Here is a 24,650-nt window from a genome sequence, read left to right as displayed (position 1 = left end):
ATCAAAGTGAATCATATGAATACCTGTTACTCTGTTGTATCGCAAAATATCATGAGATAACATGGGGAGAAGGTAAGATTAAGATCGACTCTAGTTATCGAAACAATCGAATGCTCTGATATTATTTGCTGCTGCTTCTAGCTGCCGAATGAAATTAATTGACGATAAAAACAATGAACGCAACAGATGTCCCATTGATATTTAATGAGGCAGCAAAGTACCGGCATCATCTACTGAACATTATGGAAAGCGGACGACTAGAGGAGACAACAGAACATAAATAATTGATTTATAATCACTTCAGGATCATTTTTATTACCTTAAATATTTCATGCAGGTGTTAATATTTTGACCGGTAGACTTAACAGGGATGAGTTACATACAGTAGTTTATGTATTTGCTGAAGACTCAACAACACAACAGCAACACCCCTCGTGGGATTTCAGCCTGGGGCAAAGTTACTCAGCCACGACATGATTACTGCTGAAAGTCACTAGCTGCACATGCTGTCTGGTGCTTTGCCAGAAAACAAAATTAATTACATTTCTTGTATGTTTTATGGGCATTGTTTTCGGGAGAAGGGTCGGGGAGAACTGGAAGCATGTGGAGGCTGGATCTAGAGTATCCCACAATCTCCCCTGCCTCCCCGTTCATGGAAGTGGAGAAGGCTCTCTGGTCAGCTGTTTTAATTTCCAGGATAACGCAGAAGGGCCACACCAAGGTGTTACAGCCAGATTATAGAGACTGAAGGTAAAATCAACAAATCAAGTGACTCATCTCGTTCTGCCCAATCATAAAATGCTCCTAAACCTTCAGCGTGTGCCCTGCAGGTTCAGTGAAGGTTATCAATCAGAACTTCCATAATGTCCACTACAGGAAAACGGCAGGAATGAGAATGTGAGAAGGGCATTAACCCAGTCAGGGAGAAAACGAGCTTTCTCTCACGAGCTTGCTTTATCGACCCCCTATATTATACTTAAAAGGGCCACAGGAAGAAGAAGAAAAAAAAACAGGTAGCCTTGGAAAAACAAAAGAATAATCACTGGTTACAGGCAGGCAAGGTTCTCACAAAAATAAATAAATAAATATAAATAAGTGGCACAGACTGCAAGGGCTTTTCCCCATTAGAATAAACGCACCAGTAGCTGTTCTTGAATGGCAATGGAACTGCTGCCATTTAATCCTCATAATGAAGTATATGTACTTTTTACATAAATAAATAAAGAACACTTTTAGACACCGCATTGCACTTATTTTAGTCATGCGGGATATAAATAGCCTACTTGTAAACTGGAGGAACTGGCTATCATTATCCATTCATATCGCGAAGAGCTAGTTATCAGCCTGTCCCTCTAAACTCCACTACATGAACTATAAAATTTGGACTTCCACTTCTCCAGTTAGTTTATTGCCTCGACTATAACCTGCTCAAACGATTTTACTTGTTATGATTGACCCCTTATTACATTTCTGTAACATCCATTCTACCGCTACTTGGCGGCCAGTGATGGATGGGCTGCCCCTATATAGGCGGGTTCCTCCAGAGATTTCTTCTCATCGGGTAGTTCATTCTCGCCACCGTTTGAGGGGTTTCTCCCCACTGGGAGTTCTTTACCCCACGTGCTTGTTATTTGGGGGTTCAGGCCTGGTTTTTGCTCGGTTTTTGTTCTGCTTTTGGATTTTCTGCTATTCTGTAAAGCTTCTTTGTGACAGTTTTCTACAAAAAAAGCGCAATACAAATAAAACTGACTTGATTAGATTTTGGTATTTTAAAAAAATATATACGGTCACGACATCCTCGATCGTGTGACGCCCACCACCCCTAAAAACCTCCATTGCCAGCGAATATTTTGGCGTCATTTCCAGGATATTGAGGGGAAAGGGGGGGGGACGCATAGGCATGAAGGCGGAGGCAGCGCCCTCGCTGTAGCAGGACGAGAACTGGAGGAGGTGGTGGAAGGAGGCGGTACAGAGAGCGCCAGACTGCGGCGCCGCCACCACGGAGCCCAGGGATATTCCGCACACTGTCATGAAGGGGGACAATACCTTTTGAAGTGACGTACAGGCAGCCTGTCGGTTGTGTTCATAATCCGCACAGGAGGAGTTGGTCGTTTAAAAACGGGACCTATTTATGTTTTGGGTGGTTTTGCTTGGCGTAGCTAGCTGACGTTAGCGAAGAAATCGCCCAAGGATGCTGCGGTGGATACGGCAGCAGCTGGTAAGCAGCTCCTGGTGTCTCTGGTTGATTTTGCTGGCTTTTTTATGGCTACCGTGTGGCTGCTCCGCCGTGGACTCCAGAAGGGGATCACCAGGTCTAGCGCTCCGGGTCTGGCTTCGTAGCCGCGACGTTTCCTCAAATGACAAGCCTGATATTCTCAAATGAAGCTAAGCTAGCATGCGGCTAACTGGCCTGTCTAGTTGTAGCGCTGTTAGCCGGGCCCATTAGTTTACGTGGTGTTTAGTCGGTGCTTTGTCTGATAAAAAAAGCAATTATCTTAGCTGAGGAGATTAATGCCCAGTTAAAATAAATACTGCCAGGCTATTAGACAGCTATACGCGGCTCAGTGATATGTTCGCTACTGTCTGCTAACTTTGATGGAAAAGTTGTCCATCATCAGTTAACTGTGGTTAATGAAGTGTTCACTCAAGTTTACTTTAGCCTTAGTTAACCGTGTGGACTAGTTAGTCTACCTGTGTTTAGCTACGAATAAGTAGACTAACACCTATCAACTGTTCTATATTTTATCTTCTTATTAGTAACGAATTTGCTGTGAAACCTGACTCTAGCTTGTTTAGTTCTGGAGACGTGGAACTAATTCTGGTTTTAAGTAACTTATTCATATTTTAACCATTTTGTTTTCCAGACCCCTTCAGCTAATGACTATAGCTGGACTATTCTGAGAGAACCGTTTAGCTAGCAATTAATGTTTGTTGACTTAACTGGAAGTTAGCTAAGCTGGCAAACGCTTGGTATCGTTAACTTGTAAAGTTAGCGTCAAGTAGATAGCTGGGCTAGCTGAGCTGTGCAGCCACCACAGTTCGTGATTAGTTATCTAGACCGTTAGGCTAGGCACTCCCAGCAGTTCACCGTTTTTAACGTCTGAAGTTTTAAAAAAACATATCTAGAGCTAATTACTTGGCAAACATGACTAAATATTTGTCTAGCTCATTGACCTGCTAATAGCTAGCAAGCTAAGTTAGCAAATGTTTGCTGGCCAGCTAGCTAGCTAACGTTTCATTGATGGGGCTACAACGAACTAGAGACTAACAACCGAGTTTATTCAAATTGTCTATCATAAGTAGTTAAGACTGTAACTGTATTAACGATACCAGAATATGTCGCTATTCACCAGGTTACTGTGCTAACCGTTATGTCACCCATATAGCACACCACATTCGTTAGCTAATTGGGCTGAAGGCGATGCGGCGTAGTTAATTAATTCGTAATTAATCAGAATGGATTGTTGCTTATCATTTCGACACAGACGTCGTAATGTAATTTCCGTTGAACGGTTTACTGAGACCAGTTACACCGCAGTGCCATGGTATTCGGAAAGTGCATCTATAATCTCTATCTGTTGAAAATAGTATTTTATTTGCTTTTTTTGGTGAGTAATTTTGTGTGTGTGTGAGAGAGAGAGAGGAAGAGAGAGCTTTTTATAAACAATGCCCTAGATCCCTGCACGATGCTTCATGCTTGAAATTAGATTAAAAATCCATTATGTGATTGTGGCATTGGCAATTGGCTTTTCCGAAGTTGTGACACATTATTAATAGATGTCCCCAAATATCACGTAGCTGATTCACGCAAATATTTTTTTTCTTAATAACATAGCCTACCTGCTTCAGTATAAACAAGGCATTGACCATCATTGCTCACAGAGGAAAACCCGATTCCATTTTATGAACCTGAATGAAATGTCCGCATATGCATAATCGTGATTTAGAACACATCTTTGGACTTTTCTTTAAATAATAGCGTTCAACTAGAAAAAACAAAGATGCATAATCTCGAAATATCAATAGTCCAATGTCTGAAAATTTGTCCGACCAGAAAATTATCTCCGTTTTTGTAGGAGGAGCTGAAGAAGCACTTGCTGCTGTTTTTGGCTCTAATGATGTGATTTGAGCTGAAGTTGCATGCGGGAGTCATGACTGAAATGCTAGTGGGGTTTCTCCGGCTGCGGGTTGATTGCATCGTTCAGATCGGTTTAATTGCAGAGATAGGGGGTGGAAGATGAGAGAGAAAGAGAATAAGAGTGTCTTCATTTTCGCTTGCGTTTTGAAACATTCGTCTGTATCCAAAGAGAATGGTACAGCAGGTGTTGTGATTGTTGCATGGGTGAGAGCAACTACGTGAGGTCAGCTTGCAGGCAGAAGTAGCCTACAGGAGGGTAAACTCATTTTATTTATGCTCGGCTGATTGGATCCTGCCAGTAAAATTCTCCAAAGAGTCCTTCACTGGCGGACACACAATCTCTTCCCTTTTTCTAAAAAACAAAACCAGTTTATTTCCCTTCTGTTCAGCAGGGTTGGTCTGTGTGGTTCAGTAGGGGCCTTTTAAGTGGCTGTTGTTGTTTGGTTTCTATGATGCAACTCATCTGGTCAGTATGTAAATGTGCTGTTGTATTTGTCTGTGAAATGGAGGTGTCAGGTAACGTGGTGCTCGCTTGTGTGGTCTGATTGGACCTGAAGGGAGCTCACATCTTTCACAGGTGTTTTCCCCTTAGCCCGTTCTCCTGGCACACACCGCACTACGGCCCGAATCTTTCGCGGTGGCTTTGCGGACGCGGTTGAATTCCCCGACCGTGCGCTTTACGTGTGCCAGCTGATACGGTCTGTCGTTTGAAGTGCAGAAGCGAGCTCAGCTGCTGGGCGTTGTGGGGCATTGTTGCAGTGCGCTGCGCTGTTGCCGTGATTGACGCTACGACGCTCTGCGTTGTTGCAGGAAGGACCACCGTTGTCGTGTGGTGCTCGATGCGTTGGGAGCTTGATTGACAGCGGCTGATTTCCTCTGAGATTTAGTGGTCTGGCGGCGGCAGGGGCTGTTCGGTTCAGCAGGGCGTACGCTGACCCTTCCGCCACAGACGGAGGGGAGGAGAGACGGCGGCCGCCCCCCCTCCGACAGCCGTTACCTGCGCAGTCGTTATCTCCAGCTCATTAACCTCGCTCTGATTACACACAGTCCCGCGAGCTCCTTTAATAGAGCGCAGTCCCCGCTCTCAGAATGAATTTTTAATTGGTAACGGATAACCGGTGACAGATTCATCATTCATAATGAAAGGCGCTCTGACGGTTTATCACTGTTTGTTAAGAGTCCCTTTCAGAAGATTAGAGGGGATTTATTGAATGTAAATGAGTGCTTTGTGGGGGATGAACGGAGCCTGATGACATTCGGTATTTTACTCGTAGTTTCTCTTTCTGTTTGCTTTTGCTTCGTGTTTTCAACCAGGAGATGCTTTGCATGATTAGGAATATTTGGTATTTATTGCAGGGCGGGCAGATCTGTTCCAGTGGAGATTTAGGCCCGTGCTGTTTTCAGATTTGCCTGCACTCTGATGTGATTTGTGATCGGTTAGTCCAGGAGTTTATTGAACATTCACTTCATCACCCCCCCCCCCCCCCCGTACTGGATGTTAAAGAATATTAGAGGTGCTGCTGGTCAGCAGAGCAGAGTTAGGAGCTGTGTAAACACCCCCCTTATCCCCCCCCCCCCCAATGACAGGCCTCTGAAATATGAGCTCCTGGGTCAGTATGTCTCTGGTGTTCGACGCCGTTTGTCGTTTCCTTGTTTGCGGTGTTAATTGCTCCTCGTTTCTACGTAAATCAATAAAGGCGGTGACTGTGGGCTGAAACAGACACACCTGCAGCTCCGCACACAGGCCTGGTGAAACGGACACACCTGCAGCTCCGCACACAGGCCTGGTGAAACGGATACACCTGCAGCTCCGCACACAGGCCTGGTGAAACGGATACACCTGCAGCTCCGCACACAGGCCTGGTGAAACGGACACACCTGCAGCTCCGCACACAGGCCTGGTGAAACGGACACACCTGCAGCTCCGCACACAGGCCTGGTGAAACGGACACACCTGCAGCTCCGCACACAGGCCTGCTCACCTGTACGGCGGTGTCACGCTCCGTGACAGGCAGCTGGGAAGAAAAGGGGGGTTTATTTTATTCTTTTGGTTTTTGTGAAGGTGGGAGGCTTTTTCCATGCCTTGTGTAGGTCTCTTCTGTAAAGGTCAGTCGAGTCGACTTTCACGGTAGTCCAAAAGGTGTGCTAGCTTTCCCTGGAAGTACCTGTAGCACTGCAGTGTGCTGTACTGGAGCAATTCTTATCACAGGTGTGTTAATGCTTGTGTCAGGTCCTGGGTTTTTTTTTGTTTTCAGTAAACTGAAGGACTCTGGGTAATCCGCCTGGTCCTGTGTATGCACATGTACACACTTACTCTCTCTGTCTCACTTTCTCACATAAACACACACACATACACATATAAACACACTCTCACACACACACACACATACAAACACACACACATACACTCACACACACACACTCGTATGTATACATGCACACACACACACACACAAACACACTCGTATATATACACACACATGCACACTCGCTCACACTCACACAACACGCACACTCGCTCATACTCACGCACACGCTCACACACACATACACATATAAACATCCACTCACACACGCACACACTCGTATATATACGTGCACACACACACTCACTCACACACACACGCACACACACACACAAACACTCGTATATATACATACACATGCACACTTGCTCACGCACACGCTCACACACACACACACACACACACACATACACACACACGCACACTCGCTCACACTCACGCACACGCTCACACACACACACACACACACATACACACGCATGCACACTCGCTCACACACACACACACACACACACACACACACTCGCACACAGAGCCAGTCGAGCAGCAGTAATTGAAAGCATGTGTTCCCATCAGGCTGTGATGACGTGGCCTGGTTTGGCTGGCTGAAGGTCCGTCTCTCCAGTCCTGAACATTATCTTTCCAAGTCTGCTTGCCAGTAATTACCTACGCTTTTCCAAATTATGCTAAAGCTCTATGGATGTATGTATGTAAGCACACACACACACGTGTGTATATGTGGAAATATATATGCTTGGATGTATGTATATACTGTATGTAGCCATTAGCCACAGCCCTGAGATTACATAGGGACAGCAGGAATGCTGTTGCAGGAAAGGTACTGAGCTTCGTTTGTTTGATTGACATTATTGTGCCTCAGTGCTTAAATTGTGTTTTGGACCTGCATTATTTCATGGAAAAGCAATGTGGAAAAAATGCCTGTCTCCTGATTCGGCTCACATGATGAGCGCCCCCCCTCGCCCCCCCCCCCCAGCTGACGCGTGGCGGTAAATCTCAGCTGGGGGGCCGTATTTCCTTTGGCGTTACGGCCGCCGTAAATAAAGACAGCCCCCGGAGCCTCTGTTGGGGCTGGAAGTGGATTTACTCGCCGGTGATACTGCAGTGATCCCCTTAATGCAATTTCATCACTCATCCGCTGCACAGCTGTGAGGGCTGGGGCCTGGGGGGCTCGCGTAGCGTACTCAGAGTGGTGTCGGATTGCACAGAACACAAGCACCCCCCCCCCCCCATCTTTAAAAAGGGCAGTGTGAGTGTAATCTCTCAGTCCGGTGCCGTTTGTTATCTTAAAAACGGTCCTAGTACTAACGGAGTGATGAGACCCCCCCCCCCCCCCCAAACTTAAACAGACTGGGGAGGTGTCTGGCTGCATGCAGCTGTCACTGTGTAGGCCAGAGCAGGATACCCCCCCCCCCCACGCTTGCCCTTGTGGGGGTTTGGGCCAGGGTCCACTGTGAAGAAGATTGTGACAAATGTTTGTAAATTGCACAATACAAATAAATTTGATTTGATTTAATTTGATATCTCCTGCCACGGGCTGTGTGGTTCTTCCTGTTCCTGTCTGATACGATTGTTTTGTTGATATTCCTCCTTCTCACTCCACTCACGTCTGTGCACCTTGCCTAATGACAGATGACCCTTAACCTCTGGCACATACGTACAAATGGTTTAAATTTACAGACCTATTAGTGCTGTGCTGTGTGACGGTTTTTACGGGGACGTGTGGGATGATCTTCACAGCAGCACTGCAACGCAATGTTGGGAAAATATGTGCTGCAGTTCTGTCACAGTGCTGTATTGCCCTCGTATGAAATCAGTTTTCTTTAATGGTTTCTGCATTTGTGACACTCACAGGGAAAAAAATGTTTTTATTCCTGAAACAGTTGCCACTTGGGATTCAGCCCACACATTTAGGAGTAAATGGTGCTGAAGAGTTGTGAGGTAATTTTCCAGATGAGCGGAATCCTGGCGAAATTGTTGGCACTTAAATTCGTCAGAGTGCAGTGTTTCCAGAAGTGGGAAGTCCAACTGCCTTAAAGAGAGCTTTGCAATTCAAAAAGGGCAACAAATTTAACTGGCAAATTATGAAACTTTACGCATGCTGGTTGTAGAAGTGTGGGGTGTTTGTAGTCCTCCCAGCTTTGAAACATTACTGTGCAGCAGCCTTCTCTGTCAATCATACTGTGTCCAATCAGAACCCAGCTACACAGGGCTTTCTCTGTGTCAGTCATGCAGTGTGTCCAATCAGAACCCAGCTACACAGGGCTTTCTCTGTGTCAGTCATGCAGTGTGCCCAATCAGAACCCAGCTACACAGGGCTTTCTCTGTGTCAGTCATGCAGTGTGTCCAATCAGAACCCAGCTACACAGGGCTCTCTCTGTGTCAATCATACTGTGTGTCCAATTGGAACCCAGCTACACAGGGCTCTCTCCGTGTCAATCATACTGTGTGTCCAATCAGAACCCAGCTACACAGGGCTCTCTGTGTCAGTCATGCAGTGTGTCCAATCAGGACCCAGCTACACAGGGCTCTCTCCGTGTCAGTCATGCAATGTGTCCAATCAGAACCCAGCTAGACGGCCCTCATCGATCAACACTAGGGCATTCATCAGCAGTTCAGGCTCGTTCAGACCAAAGAGTCATCGCCTGACTGCGCTGTCGCAGAGAGATATGGGGACGTTTGATTTGTGTGAACATTTGCTGTCAACCGTTGGCATCTGCAAGATTCTCTGTGTCAAATATTGAGTTTGGATTTGAAGAAGATATTGGCAGAGTATTAGCCTGCATTTGGTACGCACACAGACTCTGTGTTAAAGTGACGGTCATTGCATTGTTTTGCCATTGTTTTGATTTGAACTTCCTAGTCTTTACCTCAAGACGTTATTAAATGTTTTGGAAAACTGGGCAGTACCATCATGGCTGCTCATAAAATGTTACCTGGACTGGCCTTTAGGCGGAAATGTCTCATCGGACTGTTTGAGTTGCTGTTTGTATTTGTGTGTATTATATGTCTTTATGTTCTGCGTATGCATTATAAGGCTGTGAGATTAGTGTCAGGCTCCGTCCTGCCTGTGCCAGTGCTCAGCAGGCAGGAAGCAGACCCGGGTCAAATACGCATTTGTTTTGGATTCAAATATTTTTCTACGCTTTACTGATCTTGTCTGGTGTATTGGAACCAATGAAATACTCTCCAAAAGTGCCTCCCGCCTTCTCGCCTTCTGGTCAGGTCAAATCCCGCCTTCTGGTCATACTGGCAGGCTCAATTACACCAGGCAAGATCAATAGAGCGCTCAAAAGTATTTGAATCCAAAACAAATACGTATTTGACCCAGGTCTGGTAGGAAGGGTTTCCAGGGGGTAGCCTGTCACTTACAGACGGTGTGTCTGCGATCTGCCTGTTCCAGCTGCGCAGTCCTGTAGTGCAGTTCAGCTGCGCAGTCCTGTCACGCAGTCCAGCTGCGCAGTCCTGTCACGCAGTCCAGCTGCACAGTTCTGTTGCGCAGTCCTGTTGCGCAGTCCCTGCGCAGCTCAGCTGGTGGAGTGCAGACTGAAAAGCTGTTTTTTTTTTTAGCAGAACTCGCACGCTCATGCGCCCCCTCCTGAACCTGAGTAAGAGGGTGCAGCGAGGGCCGCTTGTTCAGAGGTGCGTTTCCTGACCGGGTGCTCGACTCTCCCTCTCTCTCTCTCTCTCCCCCTCTCTCTCTCTCTCTCTCCCTGCTCCAGGGCTTCGACCCTCCCCACCAGAGCGACACCAGGACGGTGTACATAGCCAACCGGTTTCCCCAGCACGGCCATTACGTCCCGCAGAAGTTTGCCGACAACAGGATCATCTCCTCCAAGGTGAGACCGGACAGGGCGTCCCTGCAGCGCTCAAACAAACCAGCGCGTTTTACTGCTGAACCACCCGGGAGTGCCAGGAAGAGGCCTTAAACCAAACACACGCTGGCGCTGTGAAGTTAACCTGCTGCTTACCAGCCGGGAGTGCCAGGAAGAGGCCTTAAACCAAGCACACGCTGGCGCTGTGAATTTAACCTGCTGCTTACCAGCCGGGAGTGCCAGGAAGGGGCCTTAAACCAAACACACGCCGGCGCTGTGAAGTTAACCTGCTGCTTACCAGCCGGGAGTGCCGGGAAGAGGCCTTAAACCAAACACACGCTGGCGCTGTGAAGTTAACCTGCTGCTTACCAGCCAGGAGTGCCAGGGAGAGGCCTTAAACCAAACAAACACTTAACCTGCTGCTCATTCTCTGAGCTGCGCAGGTCTTTGAGTCCGGCTCTCACATCCTCCACTCACCTGGTTTCTCTTTCCCCTCCACAGTACACCGTCTGGAATTTTGTACCCAAGAATTTATTTGAGCAGTTCCGAAGGATCGCCAATTTCTACTTTCTCATAATATTCCTGGTCCAGGTGAGTGTGGCGTCTGCTGCCAGGTACTGAGTGAGTCAGTGATGCGTGACGGATGTGAGGCTCAGTGGTGGGTGATGTGGATCTCTGGGTTTGCTATGGATGTGAGGCTCAGTGTGTGATGAGGTGGATCTCTGGGTTTGTTATGGATGTGAGGCTCAGTGGTGGGTGATGTGGATCTCTGGGTTTGTTATGGATGTGATACTCAGTGTGTGATGAGGTGGATCTCTGGGTTTGTTATGGATGTGAGGCTCAGTGGTGGGTGATGTGGATCTCTGGGTTTGTTATGGATGTGATACTCAGTGTGTGATGAGGTGGATCTCTGGGTTTGTTATGGATGTGAGGCTCAGTGTGTGATGAGGTGGATCTCTGGGTTTGCTATGGATGTGAGGCTCAGTGTGTGATGAGGTGGATCTCTGGGTTTGCTATGGATGTGAGGCTCTGTGTGTGATGAGGTGGATCTCTGGGTTTGTTATGGATGTGAGGCTCAGTGTGTGATGAGATGGATCTCTGGGTTTGTTATGGATGTGAGGCTCAGTGTGTGATGAGGTGGATCTCTGGGTTTGCTATGGATGTGAGGCTCAGTGTGTGATGAGGTGGATCTCTGGGTTTGTTATGGATGTGATACTCAGTGTGTGATGGGATGGATCTCTGGGTTTGTTATGGATGTGAGGCTCAGTGGTGGGTGATGTGGATCTCTGGGTTTGTTCTGGATGTGAGGCTCAGTGGTGGGTGATGTGGATCTCTGGGTTTGTTCTGGATGTGAGGCTCACTGGTGGGTGATGTGGATCTCTGGGTTTGTTCTGGATGTGAGGCTCAGTGGTGGTTGATGTGGATCTCTGGGTTTGTTCTGGATGTGAGGCTCAGTGGTGGGTGATGTGGATCTCTGGGTTTGTTATGGATGTGAGGCTCAGTGGTGGGTGATGTGGATCTCTGGGTTTGTTATGGATGTGAGGCTCAGTGATGGGTGATGTGGATCTCTGGGTTTGTTATGGATGTGAGGCTCAGTGGTGGGTGATGTGGATCTCTGGGTTTGTTATGGATGTGAGGCTCAGTGGTGGGTGATGTGGATCTCTGGGTTTGTTCTGGATGTGAGGCTCAGTGGTGGGTGATGTGGGTCTCTGGGTTTGTTATGGATGTGAGGCTCAGTGGTGGGTGATGTGGATCTCTGGGTTTGTTATGGATGTGAGGCTCAGTGCGTGATGAGGTGGATCTCTGGGTTTGTTATGGATGTGAGGCTCAGTGGTGGGTGATGTGGATCTCTGGGTTTGTTATGGATGTGAGGCTCAGTGCGTGATGAGGTGGATCTCTGGGTTTGTTATGGATGTGAGGCTCAGTGGTGGGTGATGTGGATCTCTGGGTTTGTTCTGGATGTGAGGCTCAGTGGTGGGTGATGTGGATCTCTGGGTTTGTTATGGATGTGAGGCTCAGTGTGTGATGAGGTGGATCTCTGGGTTTGTTATGGATGTGAGGCTCAGTGGTGGGTGATGTGGGTCTCTGGGTTTGTTATGGATGTGAGGCTCAGTGGTGGGTGATGTGGATCTCTGGGTTTGTTCTGGATGTGAGGCTCAGTGGTGGGTGATGTGGGTCTCTGGGTTTGTTCTGGATGTGAGGCTCAGTGGTGGGTGATGTGGGTCTCTGGGTTTGTTCTGGATGTGAGGCTCAGTAAAGGCCTGCAGCTTCAGGACTCGGGGCGAAGCTGAAGGGGAACAGCTCATTGTGAGCGCTGCAGGAGGAATGCTCGAACACTGATTTCCCTTGTGTGCCTGATTCATTTAATGGGATTACAGAAACCAGGATGAGTTCCTCTATGGCCTCTTGTCTTTGCACAGGCTTATCTGTGTCTTTATGGAGTTAAAATGACAGCGTGATTCCCATGTTGACTGGAACTCTCACTGCCTTTTCCAGCTCATGATAGACACGCCCACCTCTCCCATAACCAGCGGGCTTCCTTTGTTCTTTGTCATCACGGTGACGGCCATCAAGCAGGTGAGCACCAGGAGAGTGCAGCTTCCTGTTTCTCTGGCGTGTCTGTGTCAGTGTGTGTGTGTCTGTGTGAGTGTGTGTGTCTGTGTCTGTGTGTGTGTGTGTGTGTCTGTGTGAGTGTGTGTGTCTGTGTCTGTGTGTGTCTGTGTGTCAGTGTGTGTGTGTCTGTGTCTGTGTGTCAGTGTGTGTGTGTGTCTGTCTGTGTGTGTGTGTGTGTGTGTGTCTGTGTCTGTCTGTGTGTGTCTGTGTCTGTGTGTGTGTCTGTGTCTGTGTGTGTGTCTGTGTGAGTGTGTGTGTGTGTGTGTGTGAGAGTGTGAGTGTGTGTCTGTGTGTGTGAGAGTGTGAGTGTGAGTGTGAGTGTGAGTGTGTGTGTCTGTGTGAGTGTGTGTGTCTGTGAGTGTGAGTGTGAGTGTGAGTGTGAGTGTGAGTGTGAGTGTGAGTGTGAGTGTGAGTGTGAGTGTGAGTGTGAGTGTGAGTGTGAGTGTGAGTGTGAGTGTGAGTGTGAGTGTGAGTGTCTGGGCCCAGCAGCCTCACAGGATCACTGCTCTGAGTAAAACCCGGAACTATGGACTATTTTTCCACTTGAGAGGGTTCCGGGTTTTACTCAGCGCAGTTACCCAGGTAACTCCGCAGCCCTGCTGTGTGATACAGGCCTGGCCCCAGCTCCAGAGCCAGAGCTGAGTCGCTGGAGTGATGGCGCTGTGGTTCCCGCTAACGTCGCCAGCCTGCGGCTTCGCAGACCCGCCCGCGGCTTCACAGACCCGCCCGCTTCCTCTCACAGGGGGGAGAGAAAGAGAGCAGCTGCGGATTCTTTGACATCCATTGAGCGATTATGAGCGGAACGTACACAGCGAGAGCCTTCTCTGCGGTGGAACAGAATCAGCTGCAGCCGTGGTTCCCAATCCTGTTCCTGGGGATCTGCCGTCCTGTAGGTTTTCACTCCAACCCTAATTTGGCACACCTGACTCAACTAATTAACAGCTCAGTGAGATCTCTAGCTGTTGAATGAGGTGCACTTTGTTAGGGTTGGAGTGAAAACCTACTGGGCGGTAGATCTTCAGGAACAGGGTTGATTAGCACTGAGCTATGGCATTAATAATAATAATAATAATAATAATAATAATAATAATAATAACAAAATACAGAAGAAAGCTCCTAGAAGGCAAGCGAACATAGGAACAGCAGAAGCAGTGGAAAAGCAGGAGTACATGCTGTCGTTTTGGGTTAGCGATGTTTGGTTAGCGGTTTTGGTTACAGTGCGCTAGCAGGTCGGTACAGTGCGCTAGCAGGTCGGTACAGTGCGCTAGCGGGTCGGTACAGTGCGCTAGCAGGTCGGTACAGTGCGCTAGCGGGTCGGTACAGTGCGCTAGCGGGTCGGTGCAGTGCGCTAGCGGGTCGGTACAGTGCGCTAGCGGGTCGGTACAGTGCGCTAGCAGGTCGGTACAGTGGGCTAGCAGGTCGGTACAGTGCGCTAGCAAGTCGGTGCAGTGCGCTAGCAGGTCGGTGCAGTGGGCTAGCAGGTCGGTACAGTGGGCTAGCAGGTCGGTACAGTGCGCTAGCAGGTCGGTACAGTGCGCTAGCAAGCCGGTACAGTGCGCTAGCAAGCCGGTACAGTGCGCTAGCAGGTCGGTACAGTGGGCTAGCGGGTCGGTGCAGTGCGCTAGCAGGCCGGTACAGTGCGCTAGCAGGTCGGTACAGTGAGGTCTCTCTCTCCGCAGGGCTACGAGGACTGGCTCCGGCACAAGGCCGATAACGAGGTGAACGGGGCTCCGGTGTTCGTGGTGCGCAGCGGGGGGCTGGTGCAGACCCGGTCCAAGAACATCAGAGTGAGTGTGACCGCGCCCGAGCCCCCCCACACACCTGTGTTAGCTTTAACCTGTGACCACGCCCCCCCACACACCTGTGTTAGCTTTAACCTGTGACCACGCCCCCCCACATACCTGTGTTGGCTTTAACCTGTGACCACGCCCCCCCCACATACCTGTGTTAGCTTTAACCTGTGTCCGAGCACCCCCACACACCAGTGTTAGCTTTAACCTGTGTCCGAGCACCCCCACACACCAGTGTTAGCTTTAACCTGTGTCCGAGCACCCCCACACACCAGTGTTAACTTTAACCTGTGACCACGCCCCCCCCACACACCTGTGTTAGCTTTAACCTGTGGGGCCGAGGCCTGGGCTTTTTCATTCATTCCTATTGGTATAACAGGTTGTCGGTCAGGTAAAAAATGTTGAGGTAGAAGTGTGGCTACACACACGCACACACACAGACACACACACACAGATGTACACACACACACACACACGCGCACACAGTGACCTCTGAGTGTGACGTGTGTGTGACGTGTGTGTCTGAAAGCCCTTCCCATGGCCCTGAGGTGGAGGAATGTGGGGCCTGCGTGTCACTCATAGGTAAACAGCAGGCGCCACATTCTCAGCCCTGCCCTGTTTGCTCTGCAGCTCCTGTGAGATGTTAAAGGAGTATTCCTCTCTGGCCTCAGCCCTGGCACACAGTCTGGCCATCGTGTGTGGGGGAGGGCAGGGGGTGGACTGCGAGAGGAGGCTGTCATACTCTTAAAAAAATTGTCACACGGAACCTGATGATTAATTAGGAACAGTCACGTGGGAATAAAGACTTGCAATGATTTTTCACATTTCTAAGTCAGTGTTCTAGAACTCCACTGCTTTCATTTACCGGCAGTGACTGTGACATCAGCATTAGAATGTTCAGCTAATCACGTGTGTGATCTCACACCTTAGAGGGTTAAATGATGTAATTGTAATAATGGGTGGAAACAGGTTTTTGTGATTTAATCTAATGACTTGAAGAGTTAACTGCTAACTGTACTGTGCAGCTGTTAGCTGCAGCAAACTTCCGCTCACCAAGAAGAGATACTGTTACCATGGGGATTATCTTGTGTTTACTGCACCAGTGCAATATCATGTGTTCAGGAAAGGAAAGGGAAAAAAGCACAGTAGTCACTCTAGCTATATCTTAAGTTTCTGGTATGGTCTATCCAGCACACATTTCCCTGTGAAATAAATATTTGCGGACTTCTTTTAAACTAAGAGAACTGGGCTTTAATGCAGGCATGGGAAGGTGGAAACCTGTCTGCATCTCTCTATGTGCTGCTGAAAGAAGCAGCTTCTGTTGGGCCGTGTGGCTGGATAAATCTGACAGAGGCAGATGTTGCCGCCTCAGACACATCCCGCCGTTCCTCTCCCCCCAGGTCGGGGACATCGTCAGAGTCGCCAAAGATGAGACCTTCCCGGCGGACCTGATCCTCTTATCGTCGGACCGGGCGGAGGGAACCTGCCACATCACCACCGCCAGTCTGGACGGGGAGACCAACCTGAAGGTCGGTGCTCTAAACCCACAGAGTCCTCACAACTGCCTCTAAAAAAAAAAAACTTTTAAAAAACTTTAAACGAGTAAGTTTTTTTTTTTTTTTTTGCTGGAGGTTATGCGGCTAATTATCTGCGCCTAATGGAATTCTGGGTTAGTTTTTTCCCCGTCTGTGAACCCTTGTGCAAACGGGGAGGGTGTCTGGCAGACACACACACACACCTGCTCTTTCAGTGTCAGCTGGGATGCCGCTTTTCAGCCCCCAAGGCAGAGTAATTAACCTGGACCTCCTCAGCAAACACCCAAACGCGCTGGCTGAGCGGAGGTAGACTATCATTCGCTCATTTAGCAAATGCTTTTAGCCGAAGTGACTTAGAAAAGGGCACTTAACGGCTAAGCAAACACCAGTAGAGGTGGAGATGGGCAATAATATTATAATCAGGTAAGGACTGCAGTTGGGATTTGTGTCTGAAGACCTGTGATGTAACATGTGTGTTCAGAGGCTGTAGGAAAGAGCTGCTGAATGCTTCTCTCTAAAAGAACACTGCCCAGAATGGAGCAGGGCTGCCCAATGCACACCTCATTCAACAGCTCGAGATCTTGTTGAGCTGAATGTAATTTCTGCCCTGCGTCTGAAAGGATGGAGGCGGTGGGGGGGGCAGGGTGGGGGGGAGCAGGGCGTTGCCCGCAGCGGAAGGTCAGAGAAGCGCCACAGAGCTCGATGGCCAGAGAGGTCTGACAGAGTTTCATTTTGGACTCAGGGTTGCCAGGTTTGATCCGCGAGTCCCCCGCAGCTGTTTTTCCTGCCAAAAAACCCTCGTCTGTTTCCCTCCGGCCCCCCCCCCCCCCCCCCGCAGACCCACTTTGCGGTCCCGGAGACGGCCGTGTCGCAGTCCGTGTCCCAGCTGGAGGCGCTGCTAGCCGTGGTGGAGTGCCAGCAGCCCGAGGCCGACTTGTACAGGTAACCCCCCCCCACCGCACCCGATCAATCACCCGCAGGAGCATCGATCCCCCCCCCCCCCCATACGCCCGGGACCCCAGATCGGGTTTCCTCTTTTATATTCAGAGTCTGCGGCACTGTCCTGCTCCTCTTACTCAGCAGAAACTCTCTCTCTCTCTGTCGCCAGGTTCGTCGGTCGAATAACGGTGACCCAGCAGGGAGAAGAGATCGTCAGGTGAGATGGATCGCTTTTGGGGGGGGGGGGGCGTTGGGGGTATGTTGGTCCCAGACTACCTTATCACGCTAATATTGGTGAAGGGGTGAAGTTCACACTGGTTCTGGCACAGCAGTTACTCTGGGTCTTATGAACGTGCTTTGAGCTTGGAGCTGACCCCCCTGCTGGCCCCCCTGCCTGTCACTGCGCCCCCTGGTGGGGTTGTGGTGGAGTTGAGTGCAGGCTCCTTGGGCGGGGGGCTTTGAGGGGGTTTGTAACGTGCCCCTGACGTCTGCTCTCGTCTCGTTAGACCTCTGGGCCCAGAAAACCTCCTGCTGCGCGGAGCACGATTGAAAAACACCAAAGAAATTTTTGGTAAGTCATTTTTTCTTCTATAAGTCTGAATGTGTTTGTGTTTTAGTCTTTACGGTGATGTCATCACACTCTGAATGTTCTGTTAAGCAGCTGAACAGACTGTTGGTTCTGCGCTGTTTCCGCGGTAACGTGTTGCCGTCGGTTTCTCCAGGTGTGGCGGTATACACGGGGATGGAGTCCAAGATGGCGCTGAACTACAAGTGCAAGTCCCAGAAGAGATCGGCGGTGGAGAAGTGTGTCTCTGACAGGAGACCGCAGAGCTTCAGCACAGATTCTCTACACACACCAGATCCTCAGCTCCTAAATGCCTCCTGTCTGCTTCTGAACAGCGGGGGGGGTCAGGGGGGTAACAGTAACAGAAGCTCCTGGTGCTGTATCACAATACAGAGGGTCTGTTATCACATGTGTCTGTAATACACTTTCAGAGGTTGCATCAAATCAGGGAGGGAGAGACTTCTTATGTTAGGCAGACAGAGCTGTGCATCTGGTAAGTGATAAAGAATCTGTGCTCTGTGGCTGTGTGTGTGTGTGTGTGTGTGTGTGTGTGTGTGTGCGCGTTGTGTGTGCGTGTGTTGTGTGTGTGTGTTGTGTGTTTCTCTGAGCACAGTGGTCTTGGTGCTCTAACCTGTGTGTCCTGTCCTGCCACAGGTCCATGAACACCTTCCTGATGATCTACCTGGGCATCCTGCTGTTTGAGGCCGTGCTCAGCACCATCCTCAAGTACGCCTGGCAGGCGGAGAGCAAGTGGGACGAGCCCTTCTACAACCAGAAGACCGAGCAGGAGAGGAACAGCAGCCAGGTCTGTGTGTCCGTCTGTCTGCCTGTCTGTGTGTGCGCCTGTCTGTCTGTGTGTCCGTCTGTCTGCCTGTCTGTGTGTGCGCCTGTCTGTCTGTCTGCCTGCCTGTCTGCCTGTCTGTGTGTGCGCCTGTCTGTTGGTCCGTCTGTCTGTCTGTCTGTCTGTCTGTCTGTCTGTCTGTCTGTCTGTCTGTCTGTCTGTCTGCCTGCCTGCCTGTCTGTCTGTCTGTCTGTCTGTCTGTCTGCCTGTCTGTGTGTGTGCCTGTCTGTTGGTCCGTCTGCCTGTCTGCCTGCCTGTCTATCTGTCTCCAATTTAATAAGTCAGCTGTGTAATATAATGGCTGCAGGTTTCTTTCCCTGGTGGGGCACAGCCACTGTCCCCTTGAGCAAAGGTACTTAAGCTGAACTTCAGTAAGTGTTAAACTGTGTAAATGAGCTGCATATCTGCTGAATGCCTAGCCGCATATCTAATTGACCACTCTTCAGTGGGGGTACAATGGTGGTTGAACTGGGATAGTAACTTGGAGGTTGCAGGTTCAATTCCTCTGTGACAGCATACTTAACTTGAACTTGAATACTGATGTTATCATCCTTGGCTTAAATTCTTGAGTAGAATCGTTTCATTAGGTAGGCGGCTGTATGATTGCAGTGTATGTGAAAATAAGTGTGCTGTGTTTGCTGTGCGGTGTTTATCCAGAGCAGCTGAATGTGAATGAGGGTGACGGGGGGGACGGGGGGGACGGGGTGGCGGGGGGGCGGGGGGACGGGGGGACGGGGGGGCGGGGTGTTTTTGATGAATGGGCTGCCTCTGGCGCTCCCGCCCACGCGCTGCGGCAGGCGATGAACGCTGTGACAGAGAGTGAGAGCATACGCCTGTCACACTGCCCCCCCCCGTCTCACACCCCTACAGTACTCATCCATCACTGCGGAACGCGTGGCTGCCCCCAAAATTTCTCTGTCCCTTTGGGGGGGGTCAGCTGGGCCCTCAAGCCTTTCTGTCCTTCCCCCCCAGATCCTGAAGTTCATCTCGGATTTCCTGGCGTTCCTGGTGCTGTACAACTTCATCATTCCCATCTCGCTCTACGTCACTGTGGAGATGCAGAAGTTCCTGGGCTCCTTCTTCATTGGCTGGGACCTGGATCTGTACCACGAGGAGACAGACCAGAAGGCCCAGGTCAACACGTCGGACCTGAACGAGGAGCTGGGCCAGGTGTGTGTGTGTGTGTGTGTGCGTGTGTGTGTGTGTGTGTGCGTGTGCGTGAGTGTGCGCGTGTCTGTGTGTGTGTGTGTGTGTGCGTGCAACAGTCAGACCCTGCTTAGGGAATCCTTAGTCACCTCACACTCTGAAGTCACCCTGTGGAAGTGTCTGTTGAGTGAATGCGATGTGATGTGATGTTTTGGGCAGTGTAGCGCTGGCTTATCATTGGCTGCCTGCTGGAACCATGTGCCCTGTGCTGGGACTCTGTTATAGGAGTCCGTTAAAAAAGAAAAACCTTGTTACAGACTGCTTACTCTACTCCTCTCTAATGGAGGTTTCCTTTGAAGAGCAAACTTAGCCCTGTTCTGTTAGCCTGTTATGGTGCTACAGGATGCAAAAAGCAGATTGCTGGGATTACTCTGCTTGTGCTGCTGAGCTCTGTGGTAATCTCGGTGTAATCTGGGCTGAGCGCGTTCCCCTGCTGGTGCTGCAGGTGGAGTACGTCTTCACCGATAAGACGGGCACGCTGACGGAGAACGAGATGCAGTTCAGAGAGTGCTCCATCAGCGGCGTCAAATACCAGGAGATCAACGGGCGGCTGGTCCCCGAGGGCATGACCGAGGACTTCCCCGACGGCTCTGTGCCCCGCCTGGTAACCCCCCCCCCCCTACCCTAACCCTAACCCTAACCCATCCCCCCTACCCTAACCCTAACCCTAACCCTGCCTGGTAACCGCTCCCCCCACCCCCACCCAAAACCCTAACCCTAACCCTGCCTGGTAACCCATCCCCCCCTACCCTAACCCTAACCCACCCCCCCTACCCTAACCCTAACCCTGCCCCCCCTACCCTAACCCTAACCCTAACCCTGCCTGGTAACCCATCCCCCCCTACCCTAACCCTAACCCACCCCCCCTACCCTAACCCTAACCCTGCCCCCCCTACCCTAACCCTAACCCTAACCCTGCCTCGTAACCGCTCCCCCCACCCCCCTCCCACCCAAAACCCTAACCCACCAGCTGTTAATGTACGCATTTGTGTGCGTGTGTGTGTGTGTCTGTGCGTGTGTGAGCACGCACGTCCTGGCTTTAACCCCTTCCTGTCCACGCATGAATCATGCATCCATGCGTCCTGGCCCCTGTGTGCGTGCGTGCGTGCGTGCATGCGTGCGTGCGTGCGTGCGTGCGTGCGTGCGTGTGAGCGTATGTGTTTGCGTGCGTGTGAGCGTATGTGTTTGCGTGCGTGCGTGCGTGCGTGCGTGCGTGTGAGCGTATGTGTTTGCGTGCGTGTGAGCGTATGTGTTTGCGTGCGTGCGTGCGTGCGTGCGTGTGAGCGTGTGTGTTTGCGTGCGGTTATGTGCACGCTTACGCAGGTCCTGGCTTTGACCCCTTCCTCTTCCTCTCCTGCAGAGCGAGGAGGAGGAGCTCTTCCTGAAGGCGGTGTCGCTCTGCCACACGGTACAGATCAGCTACGACCAGACGGACAGCCCCGCCTCCGCCTTCGCGCACGCCAACGGCGTCTCCCTGCAGATGGAGTACTACGCCTCCTCCCCCGACGAAAAGGCTTTGGTGGAGGCCATGAAGAGGTGGGCCATTCACTATGATAACAATAACCTCATAACGGCACTAATGAGGATAGTGATGGTAATAATAATAGTGTTACTGCTAGCAGTAACAATAACAACAATACTGCTACAACCACTACTGAATAACACTTCTGTTACTGCTGTTATTACTGGTAATAACAGTGTTACTACTACTGCTACCCCTGCTCCTAATAATGTTGCGACCATTAATAAATACAGTTATACTACTATACTACGAGTAGTAATAACAATGTTACTATTACAAGTAACAGTACACATGCCCTGATGAAGATAAGTAAGCTGAAAAGTTTTTGTGATAATGCGTGATGGTGGGTAATCTATATTAATGAAGGTATTTCAAATGCCTTGATGTTATTGTTTCAGAATTAAATAATAAACCTAAGTTGTAGAGCTGTGTGTGATTAAGTTTGTGCTAAGTTTGCCTGGCAGTGTGTCCGCCTCCTTTTTGGATTTCGATTTGCTTTCTCCCAGGGGGGGAGAATTGGCGATTTCAGCCCTGTTTATTGAACACAGAAAGCTGACTCTGCGATTGCTCTGTGCTGCATATAACCGCTTCTCTCTGTCTCTCCTCAGTGCACTGGAAGCCAAGTTTTGAGTTCAGACATGCAGCCAATGAATTAATAACCAATAAACCAGTCCAGTGCTCGCTCTGACTCTTTCAGTTAATGTGCTGTTAAAGTGTGTGACCATATGACTCAGTTAATGTGGTGTTGAAGTGTGTGAACATATGACTCAGTGAATGTGGTGTTGAAGTGTGTGAACATATGACTCAGTGAATGTGGTGTTGAAGTGTGTGAACATATGACTCAGTGAATGAGGTGTTGAAGTGTGTGACCGTATGACTCAGTGAATGTGGTGTTGAAGTGTGTGACCATATGACTCAGTGAATGAGGTGTTGAAGTGTGTGACCATATGACTCAGTTAATATGGTAATGAAGTGCATAAATGTATGACTGTCATTGTTTTTTTTGACATCTAGTCAATGCAGAGATGTGCTGTTTGTGTGAGTGTGACGTGTTGTCTAAAGGTCTTTTTGTCTCTGTAGGTTGGGAGTTACCTTCATGGGAAATAATGGAGAAAAAATGGAAATTAAAACATTTGGAAAATCAGAAAAGTAAGAGTTTCCTGTTTCTTTTGCATATTCAGTTTTGACACAAACACAGCTCCACAGTGGCTGTTGATGTATGGTTTAAACTGTCTGATATTATCTGGGTCCAGGTTTCAGACAGGAATGGCCTGTCCCATCTGAATTTGGGGCACTAACCCCCTAAATGTGGGTTGCTGTTCAGTTGCCATGGGTCACGGGTTTGACTGATTCAATAATAAAACTGGGTTTAAAACTGATGGTATAAAATGGAGGAACATCACGCGTAGCACCATCCCCTAACACCAGCAAAAATCTGGTTCCTGTTGGCCGCCCTGTTTTCCTGTACTGGAGCAGGTGAGTGTCAGTGTGCAGGGATCCCCGCTGTCATCACACATCTGTCTCTTCTGGAAGTCTAGAGCTAAAGTGTGCCCTAAACCCTGAATGTAATACCAGCGTCTGGGAGCAGAATCTTTTTAAATTCCTCCAAGAGCGCTAAGCCAGGCTGCTCAGTACGGCGTGTGAGTGGTGTGTTGTGTTTAAAAGGCGGTGGTGGGTGTTTTTCTGCAGCAGGAGCTGTGTTTGGAGGCCCTGTCTCTCTCGCAGCGAGCGCTGTGGGAAGCCGTAGCTGTTGTCACGCTCTCTTAGCTGCGGTCGACTGGAGAGCTCGATTTAGCACGTTATCACGCCACATCGGTCTGCACTGCTGCTCTGAAAGCGCATTAAAGCTCCTCGTTTCAACTCCACTGTTTAAAGGAAAATATATCCAGGTTTTTAAATACGTTTAATAGCTGATGTAAGTTGTTATTGTTTTAGTCAGTCTCTTTGAGTCACATTTTACCGGCTCTGACCTCCTGCCAAGCTTTATGTTTATGAAAATATGCAGCATTCTTGCAATTATGCCGTGTCCTCAAAGTGTTTCCAGTGAAGGAGAGAGTTGATGAGACAAATGGGGGAAAATTCAGCGTGATGGTTTGTTGCTTTGTATTTCTGAAGTGTTGGGAGTTCTTCTGCCATGTTGCAGAACACCAGCAATCGCTTATTTTACAGTTTCATGTCTGAAAAACGAAGCCTTAAGAATGAATTGGTGATCCTGTAAATATAGATGCATGTGCCTAAGTCTAGTGTTCACACATATATGGATGTGCCTAAATCTAGTGTTCATACATAGATGGATGTGCATTTGATGTTATTTAATAATTTTTTGACGTACTCCTTCTCGCTGAATAAGCTAAGTGTGGGAGGTACAGGTTCAGTGTGTTGGGAGCTGAGTTGCATTCTAAAGCCTCTGCGTGTCTTGCAGGTTTAAACTGCTCCATGTTCTGGAGTTTGATGCGAACAGGAGGAGAATGAGCGTTATACTGCAGACTCCCACAGGTGAGCGCCTTCCTCCAGTCTGTCCTGCGGCCTCATTTTCCCACAATGCTCTGCTCATCTGCGAACATTTGTTGATTGCAGGGGAGAAGGTTATGTTTACCAAGGGGGCGGAGTCGTCCGTCCTGCCGTACACAAAGAGCGGGGAGATCGAGAAGACCAGAGTCCACGTGGACGAGTTTGCGCTGGTAAGAGTGCTGATCTTCACCATGTCTCCTTGCTGCTCTTCACCCTGTCTCCCCGCTGCTCTCCACCCTGTCTCCCCGCTGCTCATCACCCTGTCTCCCCGCTGCTCATCACCCTGTCTCCCCGCTGCTCTCCACCCTGTCTCCCCGCTGCTCTCCACCCTGTCTCCCCGCTGCTCTCCACCCTGTCTCCCCACTGCTCTTCACCCTGTCTCACCACTGCTCTTCACCCTGTCTCCCCGCTGCTCTTCACCCTGTCTCACCGCTGCTCTTCACCCTGTCTCACCGCTGTTCATCTGAAATCCATTCAGCACAACCATTACATTCCAGGCATTTATCAGACGCTCTTATCCAGAGTGGCTTACGCAGCCTTTTACGCAGTATTTACTTTGCATGTATTTATACAAACTGGATATACAGGTCAAGTGCCTTGCTCCAGGGTACAACATTCCCTACCTGGGAATCAAGCCCATGACCTTTAAGACCAGCTCCTTACCCATAATACTACACCGCCCAACAACCCTGCCTCAGCCCTGACTGCCCTGACAAAGACACTTTCACAGCTTGGAATGTCACATTCCAACACACACGTGCACACGCACACACACACACACACACTACCACACACACACACAACCAAACAAGTGAATTATGGTATTTAGTATCTTGATCGTGAATATGAAC

The 24,650-nt window shown here is 49.5% G+C and overlaps 1 protein-coding gene across 6 annotated transcripts in view; it reads left to right on the top strand.

The window, feature by feature from the left end:
• The first annotated feature begins 1,865 nt into the window (after window positions 1-1,865).
• Window positions 1,866-24,650, top strand: part of atp11b (ATPase phospholipid transporting 11B (putative)) — a 45,427-nt gene continuing 22,642 nt past the window's right edge. For 4 of the 6 annotated variants that reach the window (XM_035413345.1, XM_035413343.1, XM_035413346.1 and 1 more), the window contains exons 1-17: window positions 1,866-2,218; window positions 10,185-10,301; window positions 10,779-10,868; window positions 12,774-12,854; window positions 14,570-14,677; window positions 16,081-16,209; window positions 17,054-17,157; window positions 17,324-17,371; window positions 17,661-17,725; window positions 17,877-17,958; window positions 18,374-18,524; window positions 19,533-19,730; window positions 20,212-20,370; window positions 21,127-21,302; window positions 22,369-22,437; window positions 23,711-23,784; window positions 23,866-23,969. In XM_035413345.1, coding sequence (XP_035269236.1) covers window positions 2,192-2,218; window positions 10,185-10,301; window positions 10,779-10,868; window positions 12,774-12,854; window positions 14,570-14,677; window positions 16,081-16,209; window positions 17,054-17,157; window positions 17,324-17,371; window positions 17,661-17,725; window positions 17,877-17,958; window positions 18,374-18,524; window positions 19,533-19,730; window positions 20,212-20,370; window positions 21,127-21,302; window positions 22,369-22,437; window positions 23,711-23,784; window positions 23,866-23,969 — 1,782 coding nt within the window. In that variant the 5' untranslated portion in view covers window positions 1,866-2,191. The remainder of the gene's footprint in view (window positions 2,219-10,184; window positions 10,302-10,778; window positions 10,869-12,773; window positions 12,855-14,569; window positions 14,678-16,080; window positions 16,210-17,053; window positions 17,158-17,323; window positions 17,372-17,660; window positions 17,726-17,876; window positions 17,959-18,373; window positions 18,525-19,532; window positions 19,731-20,211; window positions 20,371-21,126; window positions 21,303-22,368; window positions 22,438-23,710; window positions 23,785-23,865; window positions 23,970-24,650) is intronic. The other 2 variants (XM_035413342.1, XM_035413341.1) reach the window with 1 other exon arrangement.

This window comes from Anguilla anguilla, chromosome 4, assembly GCF_013347855.1.
Source record: "Anguilla anguilla isolate fAngAng1 chromosome 4, fAngAng1.pri, whole genome shotgun sequence".
NCBI lineage: Eukaryota > Metazoa > Chordata > Actinopteri > Anguilliformes > Anguillidae > Anguilla > Anguilla anguilla.
The sequence above is the reverse complement of the archived record's forward strand: the minus strand, read 5'-3'. Positions and strand labels throughout refer to the sequence as shown.